Below are 25459 nucleotides of genomic sequence, written 5' to 3'. Positions count from 1 at the left end.
AGCAAACAACAAAACCGACTGGACTCACTCATTCATATACACATATTCGGTTTCGCCGGCCGACTAGTCCGATAAATGGCAGATAACCTATATGCTAAATTAAATGACAAATGTATGAAAACAAGTGTCAAAACTCCATCTGATACGCTACGTAGCTATTTAGTAGTGTGGAAACCGAGTCTTAACGTATTTTCAATTACATTCGATTACGGGCACGCACGTGCACGTACCTTAATACAAAATTGAAAGACAAAATGAATGTGACATAAGTTGTTTATTTACAATATTATTGTATTTAGCGCGGTACAAGACCAAAGACATAGTGAGCAACATTGCAATAACAACTTAACTGAAGGAATATGTACCTACGACCAATTCAATGACATTTTACTAATCACTAACATGTCTTGAGATCTCGAGACTTTCTCATGAGCTATGGACTTCGAATGGCGATGAGCGAAACATTATAATACCAATATTGAAAGTTCCACAGAGGGGACAAACAGGGGCATTTATTACTTCAAGAATAATTTTTATTTATTTTAGTAAATAAAATTTACTTTTGAAGTTTAATAAATCAAATGCATTGTGATTTATCCAGTAAGTTATAGAATGAAGTATTAGAATAGAGACTGTATTGTCTCTTGCTAGATAACTGTTTAATGAGGGATAATGTATGACGTTTACAATATCAAATTATTCCTCAAATAAAGTTACCTAACAATGAAAACACTGCTAAATAATGTTTTACAGAAATAAGTTACTCTTCGCCATTCGAAAAATTACCTTACACTACACAGTGCAGTTCTATCAATGAATAAGGTATTCGATACTTGAAATATAAAAATAAAGTCATGTATAGGATATAACAGATACAAAATCCCTTCACTTAATAACTAAAAATCACATATTTACTTACATCGAAACTGGTGGCAGACAGCTTAGGATTAACTCGAGTTCATAGGAAAATGACGCGGGTAGATATGATTTTGTATTAAAATAACACATGTAATTAAGACAGGTATGGCATATAACGTGAAAAGACAAACAAGGTGTTATTTTTAACTTATAAAGTAAGTATAGAGAAATCCGTAATCATAATGCGTCACGTTACTTCACAAAACATTTCAATGCTAAGTTTCTGTTACTATCAAGGCTAAATAAAAAAAATACACCATTTATAACATTTCTGTAAATATACGAAATCAATAAGAACGCATGCACTAGCAACCGATATTATACTAAAAGAAAACTGATAATGTTACATACAAAACATATGGTGGAGAGGTGTGATGTCATTTGGTCAATGATTATCTCTTTACTTCACATAATTATATTTTTGTTCTAATTATTATAACTAGCGAACATTGCTGAAGTTAAAGGGAATGTAACATTTTATATAGTAATTTTAAGTTTACAATTTTTTTACTACAAAATAAACATGTTATAAGTGCTTCACGGAAAGTTGTTATACCAGGTGTTTGATCTATTTACAAAGATTTGATATGAACATTAGAGACATCTGAAAGGCTAAGTTAACTAATTAAGTGTGAATACATAAAATAGTATTGTTTTGCTATAATAACTGGGGGTTCATAAACGCCTAGCTATATGTCAGCTATACAGTAACAGTGGCTTACTACATTACATTCACTCATCTCACTGATGAACCACTCAACTAAAATTGGAATAAACTAATAATATCATCACTTAAACTCATCATAACTCGGAGTGCTCCGTGTGTTCTGAAAAAGAGAAGAAATATTTGAATATATCTGCTTATATTTTTTAATACAATACTGAAAAAATATTATATTTTGTAGTAAGATGTAAAAATACAATATTCGGCACTTACTTGGTGAACTATCTGATGTATCTTCTTCATGATCAGCAGCTTCGATTTCCTGCAAAAATATATGGTTTTATAGCAAGTAAATTTATTTTCTTAGACTTTGAGGTCAGTAGAATTAAGAGAATAGAAGACTTAGAATCTGAGTGGCTTTATATTAGAAAACATTTTTATCACACTGTTGAAGATCCAAGTCAGAAATTTACAAAGCTAGTGATCTGCGAGTAATGTTAACTGTGCAAATGGAAACATATAAAATATGTAGTTATTGTTGTTTCTATGTCAATTACTCGCATTCCTAATGTTAAAAATGTGCAATGTTGTATTACTTGTTCGTGATCAGAGGCCTGGTACAGTCCGCGGCGCACTCTCGCCTGCAGGCCCTTGATCTCGTCGTCGTACTCGCTCCACTCCGGCACGATGCGCATAGCAGCTGACAACTTCGCCTCTTTCGTCATCGGGTTATTGCACTGTTTAGACAAAATATTGATTCATGAAAACGTGAAATATAGCTTTAAGATTGGTCTTGTATTTTATTCTATTCTTAATATTATAAATGGCGATTAAAAAGAGTGGCCAGGAGTTTCTTCCCAGCTCTTCTCATTGGCTCTACCTTCCGAACTACTACTTTGTCTTGTTTTTCTAGTTGCATTAAGTCATGTGCTTACCAAGTCGATAGTCTTGGCGTATGTCTTGGAGTCGTTATCACACCAAGTTTCACACCACAGCCATTCTTGAGGCAACGACTTTATTGCTACTTGATGTATCATGTTGTTCGGCAAGTCTTGATCTGAGGACAAACAGATATTTTAGCGCATTCGTTACCTAACATGTACATAAGAATAATTACTTATTTTCTCACTAGCTGACCCGCGCAACTTCGCTTGCGTCATCTAAGAGAGAATGGTTCATAATTATCCCCGTTTTTGTAACATTTCTCGTTGAATCTCCGCTCCTAATGGCCCTAGAGAGATGTTATATAGCCTATAGCCTTCTTCGATAAATGGACTATCTAACACTGAAAGGATTTTTCAAATCGGACCAGTAGATCTTGAGATTAGCGCGTTCAAACAAACAAACAAACAAAAAAACTCTTCAGCTTTATAATATTAACTAGCTGACCCGCGCAACTTCGTTTGCGTCACATAACAGAGAACGCGTGATTTTTTTCCCCGTTTTTGTAACATTTTTTACTGGTACTCCGGTCCTATTGGTCGTAGCGTGATGATATATAGCCTATAACCTTCCTCAATAAATGGGCTATCTAACACTGAAAGATTTTTTCAAATCGGACCAGAAGTTCCTGAGATTAGCGCGTTCAAACAAACAAACAAACTCTTCAGCTTTATAATATTAATATAGATATAGATTGGTCGAATTTACAGGCAGGAAAACTATTAATCATAAACATAGTAATGAACAAAAATCAATATAATACATAATAAGTAAAGACTGTGAAGAGTCGATTGACCATTACTAAAATACACACGAAACAAAAACGCATTCTGAATACTATTTCTTAGGAGTCATGTAAATGAACATAATAATATAGTTACAAGTATTATGATCCTTACCCAAGTTAGACAAGCTGTTAGGGTCCTGGCTGAGGGCCTGGTACTGTCCACGCAGGCGGTCTCCGGCGGCGATGCGACGGAACCGCTTGAGGTCCACCACGTACAGCGCGCTGATGTGGTAGCTGCGACCCTGCAGGTGGTTGCGCCAGTAACCTTGCTTCCAGAACCTTAGGAACAAACATTCTATAAGAAACTAGAACCTCTGTTTTAATTAACATCCCTCCCGCAATAATAATTGCTCTTGTGTCGCGGGGAATTTTACAAACAAACATAAAACGGACACAAAGTACAACCAGACCCGAAAACAATTATAGCGACGTGGTGACCCAAACCACTGCGCCACGGAGGCAGTCGTTGATTTACAGATAAATAGTAGTGTGTGTAAACCTAATTAATCCCCCGATATAAATGTTTCAGATAGGATAAACTGAGTTATTTTATTAGCAAAGTTAGGATTACTAAATAATCACGAGAATATAAAGTAATCAATAGCACCATGTGGTATACCTGAATCCTTCCATTTCCTTCCTGCTGTCACAGAAGGGTGTGTAACCGTACGGTGCGCCACCAAGGTCCAAGTCTACCAGCTCTTTTAAGTCAGCACGGACGATCTACAACAAATGTAACATACAGTATTATTACCAATTTTAAACTATTGCGACCGCAATCTATGTACGACCAAAATCGATGTAAGTCGGTATAAACGAGGGTATTAAATAAGGTATTGTAAACTTTAAAATGTTCACCGTATTTAAGAGTCAGTTTACATATAATTATTAAAATTGCATACAGTCTTATGTTTCAGAATTTATCATTTAGTGATTTATTTACATAGTACAGACAGATAAAATGATGCATTTTTCTCATAGATAGGGGTAGGCAGAGATCAAAGCACATAGTACATAGGGTTAGAGCATTTCAAAGTAAATGTTAAAACCAAAATTCTAGACCACAATAACTATAAAACTCTTTACCTGATCAGCATCAACGAAGATAATCTTCTTAACGTGCAACGGGAACAGTACGTCGAGGAACAGAATCTTGTACCCCCAGATAGTGCGCTGCCTATCGCGCTGTCGCTGCAGCCAGCGTGGCCACTGATACTGCACCAACTCGTACTCGAAACCGTACTCTTGTGCCATGTATGGTAGAATGTCCTAGGTAAGTGACAAAGTACATAAATAGTCTTCATTCTTGTAAATATTCTTTCCAAACACAATTTTGGCGAATAACAACTCAAATTCGTACATTTACACTTCTTATTAAGCACCAGCTAGCTTGTCAGATGGCATTTTGACAGTTGTTTTTATACTTTAACATCTAGCAGAAAGTTACTTGACACCTATATTTGTAAGCTGGGAATTAGCCCTTAGTTTTGTTTGCTAACCTAACAACACGTCACCAACGTACATGTATACGTTGCTATGATTGGGGCGATCATCAGTAAAATGTACGCAATATTTCTTTGAAAAAAAAACCTACTCAATGAGTATTCGTGGATATAAACATATATTATTATAGGAAACGTACCTTAAGTGAGGGGCTGAGATAGTTCTTGAGGAACCAGAACTTGACGGGCGACTTGGTGTGTTTGAGAACAGACAACATCATGATGCGGAGGAAGCGCTCGTACAAGTGTCCCGACGCCACTGAGAACACATTGATAGTCTCGTCCTGAGCCTCTTGCTCGTCACCGCCACCGAACGAACTAATAACAAAAAAACGATAAATTAATAATTTGCTACCTCCCGCGACTTAGGCAGCGTAAAAAGATTTCCGAGACTATAATTTCATCGAAATCCGTTCAATAGCTTGGCGTGTTTAAGTATTAAATCTCTACACATCTATCAATTCAAACATCCTAACTTAAGCATTGATAATATTAGTATAAACAGAACAGAGAAATGCAACGACGACTACAGCTTCCTTCCGTTCCGTTTTCCACACGCTGCATCTTGCATTTAGTATTTGCTATATTCAGATAAATAAAGTAAACTGGCGCATACTATATAGTTACATTATTGATCGCAGTGAAATTTTGACCGGAAATCTGTAATCTTTATATCTTAATGTTACCTGGCGATTGAGTTCCACAGTCCGCCGGAGTTGTTATCGTCGTTCTCAACAAGCAGGTCGAGGTTCTGTTTGTCTGCCTTCTTGCTGACGCGCAGCTTGATCACGTGGCTGCGGAACGAGCTCATCAGCACCTGGATGTCCTCGCTGTCCGCCGGCGTGTCCGTGTTCTCGTGACTAGAGTTTAAATATGGTGATTAAATATTTATTTTCATTGATTTGTTTATTCCTGATCTGTACTGTATACTATCAGATAGTTTCTGGGAGATTGTGTAAGGCTGCTGTCTGTGTGGTCTCGGGCTCGAATCCCGAACAAAGTGCTTTGCGACTTTGGTAACGTGCCCGGTAGATGGCAACAAACTCGCCCCCACTGTTTTCGTTCGTACACACCCTTGAGCATTACAGGCTTAATGTTATGTTTATGTGTTGTATTATATTGTAAGACGTAACCACACTAAGACGGTTACTAAATCATAGCCTATTCTACAGTGTTCAATTAATTGATTTTACCATTGACCGTTGAAGCATATAGACGTGCTCTTATGCATTATTTAATATAGTTTATAATATATTGACCTCCTTTAGAATTTAATTGTGTAGTGCGTTGACAATGCAAGCTTGCAAATTCCATCGTTAGTAATGAGTTTATAAGTTACGGGTACGTGTATAATAGATAGAAATACTAAAATGGAGAACAGCCCCTGCACCCCGAGTAGGTCGCCTCAACACTCCACTTCCGTGTCTCTTGAAGTGGTGTCTACAGCAGAGTTGCAGAGATGGATGACGACCATTGAGACATATTTGAATGAAGTGTGCTCCATATCCACCGAGGGTAAACTAAACTCGGATCAAAAGCTAAAAATCTCAAACTTATGTCGCAAAGTTGGGAAAGGAACGTCTGAAATGGCGGTTCTGTATCAGTCGCTGAAGCAGCAAGCCCTGGACTTATCAAGTAAGAATGAAGCTCTGAAAGAAAAGTGCGACCTGACAGAACATATTATTGCACTCAAGCAGACGGTCCAGGAGTCGTCGACCATTGGAAATGTTTCGTTTGCCGATATGGTCAAAAAGGGAGCTAACAGTTTTGTTCGACCCGCTAACCTCAGCTCTGTCGCCGTATACCCGAAGGATAAACAGAAATCTAGCGACGAGACGAAAAACCTTGTACAAAAAAAAAATAATTTGTCCGGAACAAATGAAGTTGAAGGTGCGCGGACTGCAGAAAACGAAAAACGGAGGCGTTATAATTAGCACGGAGACAAAAAATGATGCCGAAAAGTTGAAACAAGCCGTGCAACAATCTACGTTTGGACTCACAGCCGATGAACCCCAAAAGCGCAAACCTCGGATTGTGATCGTTGGGGTTCCCTCCGCAATGCCCGAAAAAGAGGTTTTTGCCTGCATATTCGAACAAAACATAGCCGAGAAAATTCCATCTTTGACACTAGAAACCTTTTTGACCACATGCAAGTTAAGCCACAAATCCGGCAGGAAAGATGCCCCGAACTGTAATTATATAATTGAAGTCCCTGCTAATATTCGCAAGGCTCTCATCACTCAGACTCGTATTTTCATAAACTGGACCTCTTGTCCTGTTAGGGACTTCACACTTGTAACTAGATGCTACAAGTGCCAGCAGTACGGGCATGCGGCAAAATCTTGCCGTGAAAGTCACACCATTTGTGGACACTGTGCGGCTACGGGACATAAAATAGACGCTTGTATATTGAAGCATACCATGGAGCCTAAATGCGCTACTTGCACACGTTACAATAAGCCCAATAAACACCAAACAGGAATAGCAGAGTGTCCCGCTAGAAAAGCTGCTGAACAGAGATACATCAACTCTGTTGATTATGAGGGTGCATAGGCGTTTAATTAAGTTATTTTTCGTAATAATTATGTGTGTGAACTTTGTACTTCATTATTATATTACTTCATTTTTCACCAATGTAAACATTCCATCAAACACTACTGACCCACTTACACTCGATTCCTTAGTTAGCAAATTTCTGAACTGCGTCATTAAATGCTTGACCTAGATTTCTATTTTTGTTTCAATATACATGTTTCGTTACTTAAGTTACATATTAGCATATTTTGTCATTTTTATATAATGATAGTGTATAGGTCCATTATAATCTTTATATTAACATAGTACTGCAATAATTGTGTTATCAAAGACTCTGACGGCCTTGTTCTCTGTCTCACCGTAACACAGGTACAAACCTAGCACGGGAGCTGGGGAATAATGTCTTGTTGGTCTGGAGTATGATACAGTTTTGTAGTGCTATCTAAACTTTACTTTGCCAGAAATTTTAACTATTATTATTTAATATCTAAATATTGTATAAGTAAATTGTTGTTTTTTATCAATAACGCTCGCCGTATCTAAGAGCCTGTGATACAGGATTTATTTATCCTAATACAGGCTCCCTATGTTTTTATTATGTACCTACCTAATATTCTAACTATAAGACTTATATTAAACTTTATGTATTAATTTATTTGAATAAATTGAATTGAATTGAATTACATCATGCTCCGAATCAAAACTTACCCAACAATTTCATAGATATCATCAGATCTGCCTGGCCTAAGCTTCAGTATCCAGGCGCCTGGGTTGGCTTTGAGCTGGAAGTAGCCGAGATTGGCCATCACTATGGTGTCCATGAGCTCCGGTTTGTCTCGAGTGCCCAACACTAGCTGCAGACCGCGAGGTGGCGTGCCTAGTGTTGTGTCCCACGCGTGACCTTCTAACAGGAGGTATTCCAGCTCGAACTCGCTGTAAAGATAATTGTATTAGTAATTTAAACGTAGCTAGAGTAAGTATTTAAATGCTAGTATCTGCCAAATTAATCTCGATAATTGATTACTGAATTACAACGAAAATTTCAAGCAGTGACTACACAGCAACTAATCATGTCGATGAGTGGATTACGAAGTATAGCCAAAGCTTACTTGTATCAAAACTATTTTATAAGTTTCGATTCAAAAAACAAATAGTTACATAAGGTATCTAAAAAATGGATTTATATTGTTTTCTAACTATTTTAGTTAAAGAACTACAACAATATGTTTTCTCTTTTTCATTACGCTAAGGAGTGAAAGAAACAAAACTTTTTATAAGCTTTGATAACTTCATAATTATATATTTATGAATAAGTGGGTAAGTGTTTATTTTTGATTACGTATAAGTTACCTGTGTACAAGCGTGTCGACATCAGCCAGTCGTATGTTATCGAGGTCGTACACAGACTTGACACACTCGACGAGCCAGTTGGGCGGCGTGCGCAGCTCCATGGACAGTAGCGGCGCGTGCGGCAGGCGGGCGAACCGCGCCAGCGCACCGCCCGTCAGTGCGCCCGACGACGTGAACTGTAGCTCCGGCTCTAGGACGTAGCGGTAGAAACTGAGAACAAAATGACATGTTAATTTACAATTCTTCTTTTCATTTACTTTTTATAGCTTCAGAGAACAAACGCGTGACTAAGCCGGCCGAAGATACAGAGTTGATATGACTTTACAATTACCTTACAAGATAATAAACAAAGAGTAACAACGGTGATAGGTTTACGGGACATATTAATATGACATAAAAAATTGGGAATTTTTAATGTCAAATCATGTTCAATGTTTTTTTTTTTGGACTACCAAACAAAGGAGGGGTTAGGCCTTGAGTTCACCACTGGCCAAGTACGGGTTGGGAACTATAACGTTCAAAGTTTAAATAATATAATATGTGTGATAAAGTATATACCTTTTCAGTGGCATGTCAGAGTTCTTGTCCTGCGGGTTAACGAACAGTTTGATGCGACAGTTGACGACGCGCCGCAACACCAGCAGTAAGGGCGCCAGACGTTGAGCCGCTGTTGACGCCGGGTCGAGCACTGCTACTATCTATATACGTGAGAATTTCACTATAAATAGTGAAGTTTCAAGCAGTAGCCAGTAGCGGTATAATAATATGATGGTTAACACCTTGGTCACCATCATCATGTGTTATCAAAAATTCAACATGTTGAGTAATACAACATTACTCGTAATAAAATATACTTTTTTCTGCTTATGGAGAGACATCTTGTACTTTCTTTGGAGTTACTTGTGCTTGCTTTGCCAGATTTGATGATGAACTATAGTATTAATTTTGATTGAATATAAAAATACATGAAGTTAAAGAACGTACCTCGATGGCGGCCTCGTTGTCCCTGAGCGGCGCCAGGTCCACGAGCGAGTGCTCGGAGCGCAGCGCGGCGGGCAGCGCCGTGCGGACCCGCGGGCTGCGCGCCGCCACCACCGACACCACCTTCAGCCGCTCCTCCACGTCCAGCTCCTTGGAGTCGTAGTCTGCCAACAATCAACATCATTCATTATGTGAATTTATTTTAGGTACTTGCATTTTCAACGACTTTCAAAGACAAAGAACATCGGGCGTTTTTTACCCGATTTTTTAAAAGTCGCGAACATAAACCAAAACCTTTTTAAATGATAGTGTTTGCAATCATATTTAATATTGTGTAGTTATTTTGATTCACAATAATGGGAAAATGGAAATAATTAGTAAAATGAAAATCATATTTTAAGTTGACTATTTTTCCTAATTACTAAACGACCGCTCAGTAAGTTAAAATATCATTCCGTGGTATTTTTGTAAACCCAATCAGACTAAATCCGTCAAGTTGATGTGCATGTTTAATACGAGGCAGAATACAGTCCCGTCACATAAGAGCAAAACGCTATTATACATATCTACTAATAAATCCGGCATTGCAGGGAAGACAAAGCCTCGAGGGCTATTACTGTTCCTGTATACACGGCCGCCGCACTGTTGGGAGTTGCGCGCACATCGCCAGTGTGGTATACTTTTTATCTTGGGCTGTATATCAAGACGAATTTCACACACCTGCGGCGTTTTTAGACGAAACTATTTTAGATTTAGATGCAGCAGAATAAAAGTTAAGAGAAAAATATGTTGTTTTAATTATTTTTTATTCCTTTTTTCCTCTTCAATTATTGCCCAAAAATCTTTATAAATATTTTTTAAATGTCCATTTTCTCCTTATTGCCACGACCCACAGATATGGGAACTATACCATTGTAAACTAGATTTAATTGCCTATCCACCGTACCTAATTTTATTTTTGTTCGCCGTAGGTAAGTGTCCCATACAAAAATGCCCGATGTTCTTTAATTATGAATGGAATATTTTGTCTTTTTTATTTTCATGTGAATTGATCAAGGGGTATTACACAACAAAGAGATGTAATTTTCTTAATTTATTTTTATCATTTGTTAGGGTAACTACAAAAGACAAAATATTAACGTATGAATCTAACCTAACAAGAACTACAGTGCTTTTATAACTTACCATCATCGTCGAAAACTTCGTTGTTATTCTTGGATTTCTTTTTATCAAACACTTCAGATAATTTGTCGGCGTACATTTGATTGCTGAACCTATAGAAAATTCAAAGTGAATGAATTTACATCCTACAGTGTGTGCTCATTCACGTTGACTCGCGGGCGCGGTGGCGGGCGCGGTCGCGAAATATCAAACATATGGCGATGTACCGAAGTGTTCACGTACAAACCGTTCGCGCGGTCTAAGTCGCGGGCGAGCTAGCGGCGTCGCGCGCGGCCCGCGTGGCGCGCTCGCGCCATTATCAAACAAGTGAAGATGTTCGTGTGTGTTCACGTCGAACTAGCGGTGGCGGGCGCGATTCACTCGCGATGTCAAGTAAGATCAACCAGTTTGAGCCAGTTTGAACCAAACGCCCGCCTGGCGGCCAACGTGAACACAAATCGCCACGTCCCCGCGCTCGCCACCGCCACCGCGCCCGCAAGTTCCAACGTGAACAAGCACTGTGTGTCGTGTGTATTAGGAGCCATTCTTAATCACTAAGCATGTTTTGTTTTATAATTTTATTAAGAAAGGAATTAATCATAATAATTAATCTTGTATGAAAAGATGTATGAATGCAAATAAGGCAAAGGAATTTTGTTAGGATCGGAAATCAGCGATTTTATGTATTTATGTCTGAAATAAATCATAATATAGTTATATAATTATACAGCAGTACCTCTCGAGCAGCGTGAAGTCTTCGAGCGTGAAGGTGTCGTGCGGCGCGAGCGGGCCCAGCAGGCGCGCGTTGTGCACGAGCGCGCGCGCGCCCGCACGCAGCTTCAGCGAGCGAGCGCACAGCACGCGAGCTGCCTTCAGCACCCACTCGTGCTTGTTCAGTGCCGGGACTAGCTCCGGCTGGAGACAACACACATATTTACAATTTGTACTCTTGATAATCCTGTTTTCCCCTCAACAAGAGGAAGTTAATTATCTTATATTTCACTACATTATATGGAGACAGAAGATAACAATTCTATCTTAAGGGCAGTGTGCCTTACTTCGGGATATTCTGCAGGTAACCACATAAAACATAACTGCCCTAGTCGAGTCCCCGAGTCTCGTGAAGATATTCTACTATCACTTGAAGAATCAATTGTATATAGGAAACTTAGGTAAGTACATAATATCATAATTATTGGAGTGAAAATGCCAGTCGACATCTATAAAGACGTTTACACACATATTCACTAATACAACATGAGTCGCGTCATTACTAAACGATTCTCAAATACTTACCAATATATCACAGGTCTGTTTCTCGTGGCAGCCCTCGTCCTCCAGCAGTCTCGTCACATACAGCGTGGCGGCGGGCGGGTCGAGCGTGGTAAGCGCCGCTAGTACCACCTTGTTCAACGACTGGTCTTCGTTCGACGACCCGTCCACGTTCGGGATGAAAGCCACGCGGACACCGCGAGATTCACGCTGTTTAACAACAAGTTGAATTGTTAGAAATACTTATTAATAGCTAGACGATTAACGTTTCCTATATAAAGATGTCACTATTTTGTAATTCTTTAATTTTGATTTGTTGGGTATTCAATACTTTCTTTGTCGTTTCTTTCAAATGAAGCTTTGAAAACACGTCGCTTCAACGTCAACCAAATTAAGTCAGTAAATTAAATTAAATAGTGTAAGTACTTTTTTCTTCTATACATGATTTTCGATCTTGGTAGCTTAGAACATGAAAAAATTTTAAAATGATTCTTGTTTAAAACAATAACAATGATACATTCAAAGATAATACCACAGGCAATTAGCTAACATAATATTTTGATACACATTTGATAGGTACTTACCATGAAAGTCAATGCGTCTCTCAGTAAGTCCCTGGACTCTTTGTTGTTGAGGTCACCGGCTACCCACACGGTCTGGGTTATCTTTTCTGTTTTACCAGACTTCACGAAGTACTTCAACAGAGGTAACGCAGTTGCTAGCGCGTCGCGACCTAAATTCACATATAATGTTAATATTATTAATTTTAACACACTCCACATACATACATAAGTCTAGAGTTCGACTCTCGGGTTGAGCTATGTGCTTATGACTGTTCTAATTAAGTTAAGAATTCTCTCCATGGCAGCCCAGAGTCCGGTATCGTGACCGGTGACATGGCAGTAGACTCGCCCTTTATTACATAGGACCAACATTCATTTTATGGAACATTGTTGAACAACAACAAGTTGTTATATCCTAATCGTAAAATTAATGTACGTACCTGTCAAGTGGAGTAGTCGCTGGATCTTGTCCTCGGCAAATAACTCTGCAGATGAGGGAACTCCGGATAGGTCCAAATATTGCGACGGTTCAGAGGCCAGTACGCGACGGTTTAACCTGTAAAAGATAATATCATAAGAATAACACCAAAATATGATTAAGTAATGAAAAAAAAATGTATTAAGTCATTTATGGTAGGGCTTGATAAGGCCCGGTTTTACCACCCCAAATAAAAATCAAGTAATTTTGTCAATTTTTATATAATTTTGCTGTCACTTTATATAGGAGATAGGTTATCCAATACTTATTTATAAGCTGTGAAACTGGTCATTATTAATGTCACGGAAAAGTAAGACTAAAAGCCTAAAAACAGACTACTGTAAAAAACGGGTAGGTACGAGTAACGACTAACCTGGGCATTATATGCGGTTGCTTCATCAAATAGTCGACGGCATCGTCCGAGTCGGACAGCTCGCCCCTGAAGGCGGCGCGCTGCAGGCGAGCCGTGTGCCGCGACAGTGACGTCACCAGCGCCTCCTCCAACAACTCCACCGATGACGTCACGGGCAGCGGACCCTCCTCCACCAGGGGCACGCCGTTTATCAACACCTAGATATCAAACCAAATATCAGTTAATATGTAAAACTATGTGCCAATGATTGTCGCAATAAACAAGCGTCTTTCATTTTATTAGTTACGCATTTCAAATCAAAAGATTTTATACGGTTTAGGCACTGTGGCCAAAAAGAGCAGAGCTGTGTTTATATAACCAATGGAAATGCATATTATAATCTACGCTTCTCTGCTCTTTGAACCGGTTGTATTGGAACAGGTTCAAGTTCCAAAAGGTTTTACATACCTGAGGGTACTTATTAGTGCCGATCTTCGCTACGAACTCCTCAGCCAGCTGTCGTCCAAAGTTGTACTCGGAGTCTTCCGACAGGATCTCATTCAAGTCAGTGTTGAAGCTCGTGTATTTATTCAACTGTTTCTTTACTAGTTCTATGCTCAGTTTCTCATCTTGAGTAGGGTTTAACAGCTGAAAAAATAAAATTAATTTAGAATTTTAACTTGTAAATGGTTTCTTTCTTACTACGCTGCCGACGGTAGTATTCGACGATAGTACAACGACTATACACGATATTCTATGGGACACTACACAGCGTCGCTGACGTGGGCGGTAGATTTTTCTATGTAACTCGCAACCAACGGTACGCTCGACCAAAGTACCCGACCGATACAACGTAGCAGGAAGATAAGGGTTATATAGTAAAATGTAGCTTTTAAATAGGTACACGTAGCAGTAAAAGCTGTATTTTTTTTTAAATATTGCGTCTCAACTTTTAACTTGTCGAATAAGATAGAATATTTACCTGTGTAAGGAAATAATAAGCCTCTTTATTGGAGTTTCGTTCCTGCGCGACGTAGTTGAAGGCGGATCGTACAGCGGCCTCTAGCGGCGTGTTTTCTGCGCTGGGAGCCAGGATCAGACCCACGCGCACCGGTGTAGCGTGCTTCAGTAATGTCTCACCCAGCTTCAGTGGAGGACCTGATGCCACTGATGTTGGGTCCACTACGATCACCTGTAGCAAAAATATATAACTCAAAATGTTCCCATCAATTTGATACAATTAAAAGTAGCTGTAAATAATTTGTATACTCTGATAAAAGGATTTTTGTACAACAAAACTCTCTAAATGCTTCAGAAGCCTGTTCAGTTGTGAGTCTTTCTATAGTACAGCAATCGAATCGTAAACATATCATTCTTATAAAAAATGTCAAGTAGAAAATTTATTGCAATCGAACTCTCTAGAGAACAATTCCAATACTAGCATATTGGACATTGTAATCATTAAACTAACAATGTATTAAAGTTATTGTAATAATGTATTAATGTATGTAGGGAAAACTCACATAATTATAAATATTCCTTCTAAGATTTCTCAGCATGCCAGGGTACGTCGGCCTAAGCAACTCCATGTAAGATGAAGGCCAGCGGCGGTAACGTTCATCTGTCTCCAAGTCATTGAGCCACGTGATAGAAGTGTCGCGGACGTCCAGACCGTACTCCTCCCACGTGAACGACTCGCCCAGCTCCAGAGACATTAGAGTGTTGATCAACTTCTTCGACAAACCTGTATAATAAATAATAGAATAGAACTTGTACATGTGATGCATGAATACACAAAATGGTTTAACGTGTTTTAATGCAACAGTGCATTTAAAACATGGGACAGTACAATAAAGTACACTTGAAACATTTACAGTTACAAGGTGGACCAAATTATGCAACCAATATCAAGAATTATTTATCAGGCAAAAAAATCATTTACCACGGAAATCACAGTACTATCTTCTTTATTACTACAAATACAGTAACAAAACCATAAATTAATAATTTAGTTGGATTGAAGCTCACCAAGCGCATGTAGTGTATTCATAGGTCCGATATCTTCCTTCAAGGCGGCGAGCAGTGCCATGACGTCGACCTCCTCGGCGTCGTACTGCGCGCCGGACACCAGCAGCAGCGGCTCGGCCGGCCTGAGGCCCAGCGACGACGCCCACACGTCCTGGTTGTATAACACCTCCTCGCGGAATGTACGCGGCACGTTCACGTGGATCAGGGATTTCGTCTATAACAATAATTAATTTATGTTATGACCAAATCGTTTTCAGTAGTGTTGGTAGCAGCTCCTTGCATCGTCATTGATTTATATCTTACAGAAATATTGTTAAAACCATTTGGCGATTAAAAAGAGTGGCCAGGAGTTTCATTAATTTTTAAGGACATTTTTAATCACCAGCCTTATCTATAATAATTTGTGCCTGCCTTGTTGGTCAGAACTCTTCTAATAGGTACACATATTAAAACTTTCTAATGTTAATGCCATTATTTATCTATGCGAATACCCATAGATGGTGCCATGAGTGAAACATTTCAAATATGGTTTACAGTATATTGTTTAACATAACATTACTCGCTTGAATTATTTAGCGCCGATAAGAGTTTAACAACCATTTATTTAACATTATTTCATCATTATCACACATATTTAAATCAAACACTAATTTAATGCAGACCTACTTAATGCCAGCAGCATTGTACCTATACCATAAAGCTCATTTACAACCAATCAAGTGGTTAACTTCGCTTTGCAGCAGTAACTCTACAATTAGCGCAATTACTTATATATTTGCAAAGTATTTTGGAATCAGAGAGAAACTATAGTTTACATACCTGCATAGGGAAATTCTGTGCTATAGAAGTAAGCACTTTGAGAGCTTCATCACCGCCCGCATCGTTGGCGTCCACGACCGCCACGGCAGCCTGCATACTTAGAGCTTGCATCTGCCAAACTTTCAATGGAGCTATCTCCTCGCTTGACTCAGATAAATGGCGGCGGAACCTTTCCAGGGGTGATCGTAGTCCAGGGAACAAATTCCTGTGAAAAACATATTATATCTTAATACAGTGAAAGATTTTTTAAATTGTTCAATCAACGCGAAGCTAGCGTCGGCGTCAGTTGAATTGTAATTTGCACATACTGTGTACATACATCTATGTTGAAAAGACTCAACAACAATTTGGCGTTAAGATTGTTTCTTAGTCCCTATAAGACATGTAGTGATATAGTAGTATAGAGAAATTTTAAATTAGAAAGCAATAAAAATTGAGGGCAAGGTACATCTATCATGTCAACTGAACTATGTACTTACTTCAGTCTTCCAAAATTAAATCCATCAATTTGGTTTTGTGGATCATTCTCGTCTTCTTCCTCAGAGGGAGCACTTGCATCTTCACCTTCAGCTTCCTTTGGTGTGGAATCATCCTGACTTTTGTACTCAGTACTTTTTAGTTGAAGTTCCACTCCATACCCTGATAACCGTAATTTTGGCTTTCCTCGAGGCTGTGCCATGAAATAGACATGTTAATTAGAATATGTCATTATAGCTTTAAGTTCAATATGACGAGTTTAAAAATCTATAAAATAATTATTCATCTTTATTAAAATAAATTTATAAGACTCAAATAAAAGGATATTTTTTCCTGACATATAATAAAACAGTAAATCAGTGTGTCTGTACATGAAAGATATTTAAAAATAATAATTGAGGGGTGCGAAAAGAGATTAAGAAAAATATTATATAGCAAAACATAACTGTTTAACACTCACCTTGACATTCCACCTAACAACATAATTGATGATACCCTTGTCAGCATAAGCGGCCAGTATCTTGTGCTTAGCAGTGAAGTCCTTCATGCCAAGCTCTCCATACAGAATAGCTGTCAGGCTTTTGTTGTCACTGCTGGGGTATGAGTGGTCTAGCAGATATGTATCCTGTTTGTGCTCCTCCTAGAAAATAATTAGCATACTATCAATTCTAATGTAATAAATAAGACAGTTTGGATGTTTGTTACTCAAACACACCAAAACTTAAAGGTTTAAACTGTGCAAAATAACAAAGTTTAAAAATTTTACCGGGGGAATATTTTCATGCAGACAAAATTGCTGGCAGTAGCTAGTAAAACAAAAGGAGTTTATTTTAAGAACCTGTTAACACCATATATTAATATCAATTGCATTCCGAGTTAAACAAAGTATGAGTATGTAATAAATTTACATTCAAATACACAATTTGTAACAAGTTGAACAAATACACAAAACCATATTTCGTCTACAAGGATGTGATACTATTACCAGAAGGATACCAGTATTTAAACAGTGTTGTACAAATTAGAATGACCATGGCCAGACTGATTTGTATCACAAACAATTTATAGTTTAATAATGAGGATAATGATAAATATAATGTTCCAGTCATTGAATATGAATGGTCTGAAACCATCCGTCTCATTTAAGTACCATGGTTATTTATATTTTACAAGTTATGTTGGCTGAATCATTTATCAGTAATAACTTTGGCAATAGATTAGAATACTTGATAATCTATGTAAATGAATAGTAATTCTGTCTTTATGTCAATTCTGTCCGTAAAACAAGAATAAACAATTGTTGAATCAATAAAAATTAAATTGTTTTTTTTATATCTTACCACATCATACTGATTGTAAGTCTTCAGGATATCTCTGAGAGCATCATTGTCACAAATCTTTCTAGAAGCAATAGACACATAAGCATCACATTCAACATCTTTGGCTCCGTTTTGTGTGGCAATCTGATCAAACATTCTAACTGTGGGTGAAGTGAGGTGCATGGAGAGTGCAAGCTTTGCCATCCGCAGCTGTGCTGGAGCCAGCAAGGAACTTGCAACACCAATGCAGGCATCATATACTTGTTTGTCAGTCTCTGAAAAAACATTTTATGATTTAATGACATGGGTACTCAAACTGAATGCCCATTTTATATTTTTACTAATTCAACTGATTGGGTGCTTGTAGTTAAAAAAAAACAAAAAGCTTAATAAAATTATTAAAATGGTTTTAATTATATAACTAAAAACATATTCAATAAGATCATCCTTATATACTTAATGGGATTAAATTTTCTATTACAATTTAGAAGTCTAAACTTATATTTACAGGAGGAGAAGAGACAAGGCTAAAAATCACTAGCAACGTAAATAAATGTAAAATAAACTTATATTCTAAGCCATATGTACTCACCTAATGAATCAAGACTAGATTTCAGTGAATTTATACCATCTACAAAGGACCAGAAAAGGTCAGAACTTTCCCCCGAAAGATATTCGGCAAGTTCTAAAACTATGGGAGTAGCTTCCCATTTCGCACTAACGAATGAAGTCACAGACTTCGGTTTCTTCTCTTCTCTTTTTGCGGTTTCATTGCTTGAAACGATAGAAACAAAAACGTAGGCTAATATAACTAAGGATATTCTAAAACCGGTGGTTTTCATCCTGTACAAATTATAGTTATTAACGAGAACTGATGAATATTGACAAAGTTATCTACAGACACATTTGCACAGAACTTTATATAAAGTCATACTTTTTAAGATAATTAAGTAATTACGAAAAGTTAACAGACTTTAAGATATATTAAAACTCATCCATCGAAAAAGACAACACAGCCACCAATCAACCACCAATGACAGGTAACCACGGCATATTTGACAGCTGTTCTCTCATGACCTTAGGAAAAGTGTCGATACGTGTAAAATTTGAATAACTCTCAATGATTGGTTTATTTTCCAACAGATGAAATACAATTATTCTATTAAACCAATGAGATAATAACATGAAGTGTCATGTCATGATCACTTCAAGCGATGAAAACCAACCAAGTAGGGATGCGCTAATTCAACTTCTTCGAACGAAACTTATTATTACAACGTTCTATCCTTTCGTAGGTGAAGAAATCATAGTAGGTGCCTACTTGCGCCACGCAAACGACTATTTCACTTATTTAGGTTCAGAGACCTACATGAAAATAAGGGGTTTTACTGAAACTATTTACTTTAAATAGTACTATCTAATGCCTTTATTTTTGTTAAAAAATTGGGTTTCTAACACAATTATCTATGCAGGTATTACTTCAAAACATAATTTCAAATGATAACAAGGCAAGTAGATTGTGCGAAGGTACTTTAATATGTTATTTAGGTCTAGCAAGTTTACAAACGACAGATTAAAAATATTTTATTATCAGCTGTCATAATTGTCAATTGCGACAGAATTACTGCCCATGTAATAAAAACTCAAAACTTACTATTTTCTCTTTTCGTGTACCCAGATGGAATAATTATTGAAAATACAAAGAAAGAGTAAGTTTTTATTTCACATAAATCAAAGCTTTCGTATTTATGGCGATAATCAAAACGCAAATATGTATTTGATCTTAGCCATTAACGCTAACTATAAAAATGTCTGTATTGATGAAAAAACTGATAATTTAAAAGTTTTCGTTTTTAAGATGTATTAATGTTTAACTATATTTGGGTTGGACCCCATTGCTTAAGAACCATTTAGTTCCCTGTAGTCTACCACCATTAACTTTAGTAAGACAAAATGAATTAACTGTGAATGAATAACTTCATTACTACTAACCAGCCGTGTATTATGTTTTTACCGTTTAGGATAATATCGCCAGAATGCAGTTCACATCCGATGAGGCTTATGCTCGACTGATCAGCCATCATATGACTGTACCTCAAAGAATCAAGGTAACTAAAGAACATTCAATATAAATATTTGTTATAGAATTGTCTTTGTTCCATTATGCGTATTTTATTACATTACTATCAGTAACAAATAATATTGTAAGCCATTCACATATGCCTATCTATTACAATGCATTTTCACTTATAAATTACTATAGATTAACATGCTGTAAGACATATCTACTGGTACTTAACATGTTACTGCTTAGATACTATCTTAAAATGTATTGGATCTTCAAAATAATATTATTATCAAGATATTATTACATCTATTTATTATTCAAAGATAGAAGGTATGCCTAAATTTATAAGATATGCATATTTAATGAACATTCTACATGTGCAAGCATTTCAGTGTTTATTTACTTTCTTTGTTTATGCATATATAAAATAACACCTTTTTTCATAGGCGTAGGCATAGATTTACAATCATTTTATTGTTTATGTTTCAATTATTTGTAAAATTTAATGAATAAAATAGACTTTATATTAATGTTGTAGGCTACAGGTGATATAGTGGATGATGAGAGTGCACCCAATGGTCATGTGACAGGTTGGGACTATGCAAATGAGAAGTTTGACATGAAAGTACCTGAAAGAATACTGGTGGTTGGACAAGATCAACATGTTGGTAAGTAACAACAAAAATATAGTTATGAGAAGGCATTACTTGTGTTGCTCCAGACAAACAATGTGATAGGCATAACTGAGTCAGGAACCACTTTCCTAGGTTGATGATTCATTCTACCAAGGGTTAACTCTTTACCCAGATTACATCTTTAGTTATGTACATTGTAAGAAAAAAATATACTATTGGGGTTACATAACGCACACTGTGTACAATTTGAAGTAGCACAAAGGGAAATTAAATAATTTATGAATACTTGTTTTATAAGTCATACTTTACTGTAAACATTTTAGACATGTGCATAGATAATGCTAATTGACACTTAAATTATTTTCTTGTTTTATTATATCAGCTTAGCCTTTCTTCCAAGCTATGTTGGAGTCGGCTTCCAGTCTCACCGGATGCAGCTGAATACCAGTGTTTTATTATCAAAAAAGATATATTTTCTTGTTCTATAATCAAAAAAGATTTTATGGTCTGACAGAAAACAATTTGTAGCTACCTACATAATAAAAGTGTATTTTTTAAGGTACAAAAGCTACACCAAGAGAAATTCAGCTTGATAATGCAGTGCTGCCAACTGACCCTGGTATGATCAGAGTAAGCACTCCTCCGCGTGTGATCACACTTGACCAGCACTACTTCCCTTCTGCTGATGACTTTCCACCTGGATCACAGAATCATTCTCCTCCAAGGAATTCTAGAGCATTCCGTTCTCAAGGCGATGGAGCTCGCTCAACTACTCCTCGCCCTGATAACTTCAATGAATCAACTATGACTGAATCGCGTTTGGTACTGAGGTAAGAAAGTTTTATTAAAGAATTTGGTTTAAACTACAAACAGTTATACTAATGTGTTTACCCATCAGATGATAAGTAATATGATCTTAATTGTATCAGATTTTTAAGATTACTAGCCTTTTGATTAATGTTAGTAATCTTTTTATTTATTTGATCTATCATAACAAAACAAAAAGTTTTTTATTTAGAATGTATCACTTACAAAAATGAATGATATTTCTCATAATTTTAATGTCCAGGCTCACATGCTTTACATTAGGAAATTTAATAATACCAAGGAACTTTAAAAGACATTCGGGCTTAAAATAATCATTTAATTATCCTTTCCAGAGACCCAACACCTCCAATGGGTAACGGCGAAGGTTTATCTACTGCTGAGGAATTAGTGCATTTACGACGTCAGATCGTTAAACTGAACCGTCGCGTTATGTCAATAGAAGCCGAGCAACTGCAGCGACAACAGAAAGAGAAGGTTGCTTACGCAATTGGGATAGCATACTTGTTGATCAAAGTTATTGCTTGGCTCAATAGATCCTAAGCAACACTTAAAACAGTGTCATTAAAATGTAAGATGAATTACTACCCATGTACTGTTGACGTTATGATATTGAATCACTGGTTTGTCCATTACTGTAAGGGACATGTTATGTAGAAATGTCACTTAGTAATAGTAGTAAAGGAGGAAAATGTTATTGTTCATCAAAGGTTATTATTTCTTAGTATTTAGGTAACACTTTTTTATATGATATTGTGTTGTGCATTTCTGCAACTTGTACGGTGGATCCTCACATTAAACTGATAACTTTTCTTGCATTTCATCTACTTTTAATGAATTGTTGAGAGGTTATGACCCTTCCCTTAGTGTATAGATGTATGAACTGGGTCACTTTTATTTAAATAAACGATGTGAGTTCAGATTTTGGTTTATATATTCAATACCTTTCCTTGTTGGTAGTTACAAATAAAAAACTTATGCAGGATAACACTCAATATATTCCGAAAATTACTATAAGAACATCAACACAGGATTGGGCATTCTAAAATATGAATGCACAATTACTAGTAGAAATGGTGTCAAAAGATCAATGGCTTACAAATTCTAAATGAATACTGGGACAGTCACAAAATTATATACTTTTAGATAAGATCGGACTCCATGACCTGTTATGTATTTATTTGTTTCTCTTCATAAATAAAGATGACTGAAAAAAGAGGCCCTCCAAGTCTCTGTGCTAACCATGCATTTTTAACTACAGCTAACTTCAGTGAATCTACAGCAAGGCGGGCGTTTAAATTTGTATGAAGGGATCTACCCATTCCTTCTAATATAATTAAATCCACACCACGAACTTTCATTTCCGTGCATAAGCCTGCAAAAAAACAATACAATTACATTACAAATCATCATTGGAAAATCTCAAATTATTATCTTGTTAAGGGCGCCTTTAAATTTAAAATTTGCCGCTAAGTGCCGTGCGGAGGCAGTTTGAAATGAATTGAGTCGCGACCGCAGCACAGGTGTAGGTTTTTTTATCTGTATGAGTTCACAAAGCTGTGCGACCGCGGCGCTGCAGCCGCGCTGCCTCTGCGCGGCACTTAGCGGCAAATTTGAAGGCACCCTAAGACTAGTAATGACTCAAAGACTTGCTGGTGAAGGTTTGCCAAGACAAAGTAAACAGAACATTTGAACAACTTACCTACACTAATAGTCCTAAGGTCCAAACATGGACCTCTTTGTCCACTTGATCTTACTACTAAATCTCCTGTGGAGAGGGCTGCTGAGATAACAGGGCAAATGTGAGATGCCCGTTGCAAAATCTCTTCTAGTTCCACATTTGTTACGTCGTTCAGGGCTGGCCACTCATTTGCACACAATATAACTGAGGTGCCTCTAAGAAGTAGTGCTCTTACAAATGGCAAAATACCAAGAACTATGTCAACACCACTGTTGTCAACAAACACTGCAGCACAATGATGTACAGTTTTCTAAAACAATGGAAATATATGTTACAAGTTTTTATTTAGAATGTACAGTCAAGAGAATAAATATATTAACTATACTATCACATCTAAAAATACATGTGCATGAATGAAAATTTTCCACAATTTGATTGTTAAACACGATTGATATTAGTACAATTATAACAAACATACTGCATCAAATAGTTTTCTCTGAAAAACACAATCAATATAATATGTAGACTTATTTACATTGGCCATGTCTCTGAGCGGATTTGTTAATCTGACCAGGAACAAATCAATCTCAGTAATTTAAACAGATAAAGAATATTTTGTAGTGCTTTGATTGAAAAAAGTCAAAATTATGGGCATTTCAATGATCTTACCTCTAGCTTATCAAGCCATTTCTCTAGTCCATCATACAGCCATGGCCGTTTTTGTATTTTTTCTAAAGCTTCATACAGTCCACTGTCCAGAATACTAGTTACAGCTTGGGCTCCCCAATCAAACATGTTTCCTGTAAAATCAAACTAAGGAAATTAATTAAGATATTCTCATAGCAGTTTATTGGCAAAGTTCTTTGTATAAATATGTGGATTATATATGTTTTTAACTTGACTGCCGGGCACAAACTTCCATTATGTGAACACAATTACAATAAAATTATTCTACACATGCATTAACCAATAGACTAATTAAGTGACAATGTGGACTATTTACCAGCTAATACACCTCTGCATAGTTCTATCCACCTGTCTCTGTCATTGGGGAGAGCATCAATCTCAGCCAAACGTGAACCGAGTGTGGCCAATGCACCCTCATTTTCATACTTCTTGCGTTGTTTCCACAAATCAAAGAAACCCTGAGAACGAAGGCATGTTTCGTTGATGTCAAGTAGTAATCGTATGGTCAACTGCCCATGAGCACTAAAATTGAAGACACATAATATTAGGATTAAAATATGATTTTTATCATAAACTAAGAACTCATAGCAGCTACCATTCATTAAAGAATATTGATATACTTCTGTTATTTATATTTTACTGATAAAACTATTAAGATTATTACAGAGTGACAAAAAAACAAGCAGACAACAGTAAACCAAAGGACAGTAGAATGCCTATGAATACATATACTTACAGAGGATTAATTCTTAATTCTTTCAGTGCTTCCACATAACAAGTTTTGAATTTGAGAGCGCGTATTTCGACAGTCGGGTCATCATTATTTAAAAGCGCAAAACTAACATATTTTTCAGTAAGTTTCTCACAGGTGTTAAGCCAATATTCTCTTGCTTCTTCGTCGGTTAGCAAATCCAATGTATCAGGGTTGTATTTATCTGGCTCGAGCAATATGTGAGACAAGCCAAAATGTTCCATCCTGTAACTGCTATGTTACCAAAGATCAAGCTAGCGACACGTAAAACAACACCGCACTTATAGCATTTGCTATTGCTTTAGCCCATTGTATTCTTTTATCATTATGCAAATAGTTTTCTCTAACAATAATTGTTATCTTATCAAATTGTAACAAGTCTGGCTACGTAGATTTTTTAATCACAGATTAGATATCAAAAATATTGTTATAGAAATACACAAGATGACATTCCTCTCTTCCTTCCCTGTTTTTGTGCCAACAATTTAAATATTTTCAAAAATAGAAGGATAGCATATTGGCCCTATCGTGAGTGCGAAAAGGATATCAGAAAAAAACTGACGTTGGTCGCTTGCTTCATAACACATGAAAGCTCTATTACGTTGTTGGTTGGCTTGTCGGACTTCTTTAATTCATTCAACGAGATAGAAAGTGGAAGTGGAAA

General features: G+C 36.9%; 3 protein-coding genes across 3 annotated transcripts; 1 reads left to right on the top strand and 2 right to left on the bottom strand.

Annotated features, from left to right (window-relative positions):
• Positions 1-255: 255 nt before the first annotated feature.
• Positions 256-19189, bottom strand: Uggt (UDP-glucose-glycoprotein glucosyltransferase). Its single transcript, XM_076127026.1, has 28 exons — positions 18741-19189; positions 18170-18423; positions 17290-17469; positions 16832-17022; positions 16353-16557; positions 15534-15747; positions 15029-15249; positions 14488-14697; positions 13974-14153; positions 13527-13723; positions 13116-13231; positions 12697-12845; positions 12137-12322; positions 11577-11755; positions 10865-10953; positions 9683-9843; positions 9257-9396; positions 8699-8908; positions 8057-8281; positions 5500-5673; positions 4954-5131; positions 4398-4580; positions 3931-4034; positions 3424-3590; positions 2518-2639; positions 2179-2319; positions 1856-1904; positions 256-1745 (listed from the first exon to the last, which is right to left on the bottom strand). The coding sequence occupies exons 1-28, from the start codon at positions 18988-18990 to the stop codon at positions 1720-1722; spliced, it is 4701 nt and encodes a 1566-aa protein (XP_075983141.1). The 5' UTR covers positions 18991-19189; the 3' UTR covers positions 256-1719.
• Positions 19190-19730: 541 nt separating this feature from the next.
• Positions 19731-22598, top strand: Tango11 (transport and golgi organization 11). The gene is made up of 5 exons (XM_076127012.1): positions 19731-19857; positions 20170-20256; positions 20755-20884; positions 21411-21681; positions 22012-22598. Exons 2-5 carry the CDS (start codon positions 20185-20187, stop codon positions 22217-22219), a joined length of 681 nt encoding a protein of 226 aa, XP_075983127.1. The 5' UTR covers positions 19731-19857; positions 20170-20184; the 3' UTR covers positions 22220-22598.
• A 53-nt stretch (positions 22599-22651) lies between these two features.
• LOC142981236 (4'-phosphopantetheine phosphatase) lies at positions 22652-25438 on the bottom strand. The gene is made up of 5 exons (XM_076127001.1): positions 24781-25438; positions 24361-24566; positions 24027-24157; positions 23379-23667; positions 22652-23051 (listed from the first exon to the last, which is right to left on the bottom strand). The coding sequence occupies exons 1-5, from the start codon at positions 25017-25019 to the stop codon at positions 22846-22848; spliced, it is 1071 nt and encodes a 356-aa protein (XP_075983116.1). The 5' UTR covers positions 25020-25438; the 3' UTR covers positions 22652-22845.
• Positions 25439-25459: the final 21 nt, after the last annotated feature.

Source organism: Anticarsia gemmatalis, chromosome 2 (assembly GCF_050436995.1).
Source record: "Anticarsia gemmatalis isolate Benzon Research Colony breed Stoneville strain chromosome 2, ilAntGemm2 primary, whole genome shotgun sequence".
Taxonomy (NCBI): domain Eukaryota; kingdom Metazoa; phylum Arthropoda; class Insecta; order Lepidoptera; family Erebidae; genus Anticarsia; species Anticarsia gemmatalis.
The sequence above is the reverse complement of the archived record's forward strand: the minus strand, read 5'-3'. Positions and strand labels throughout refer to the sequence as shown.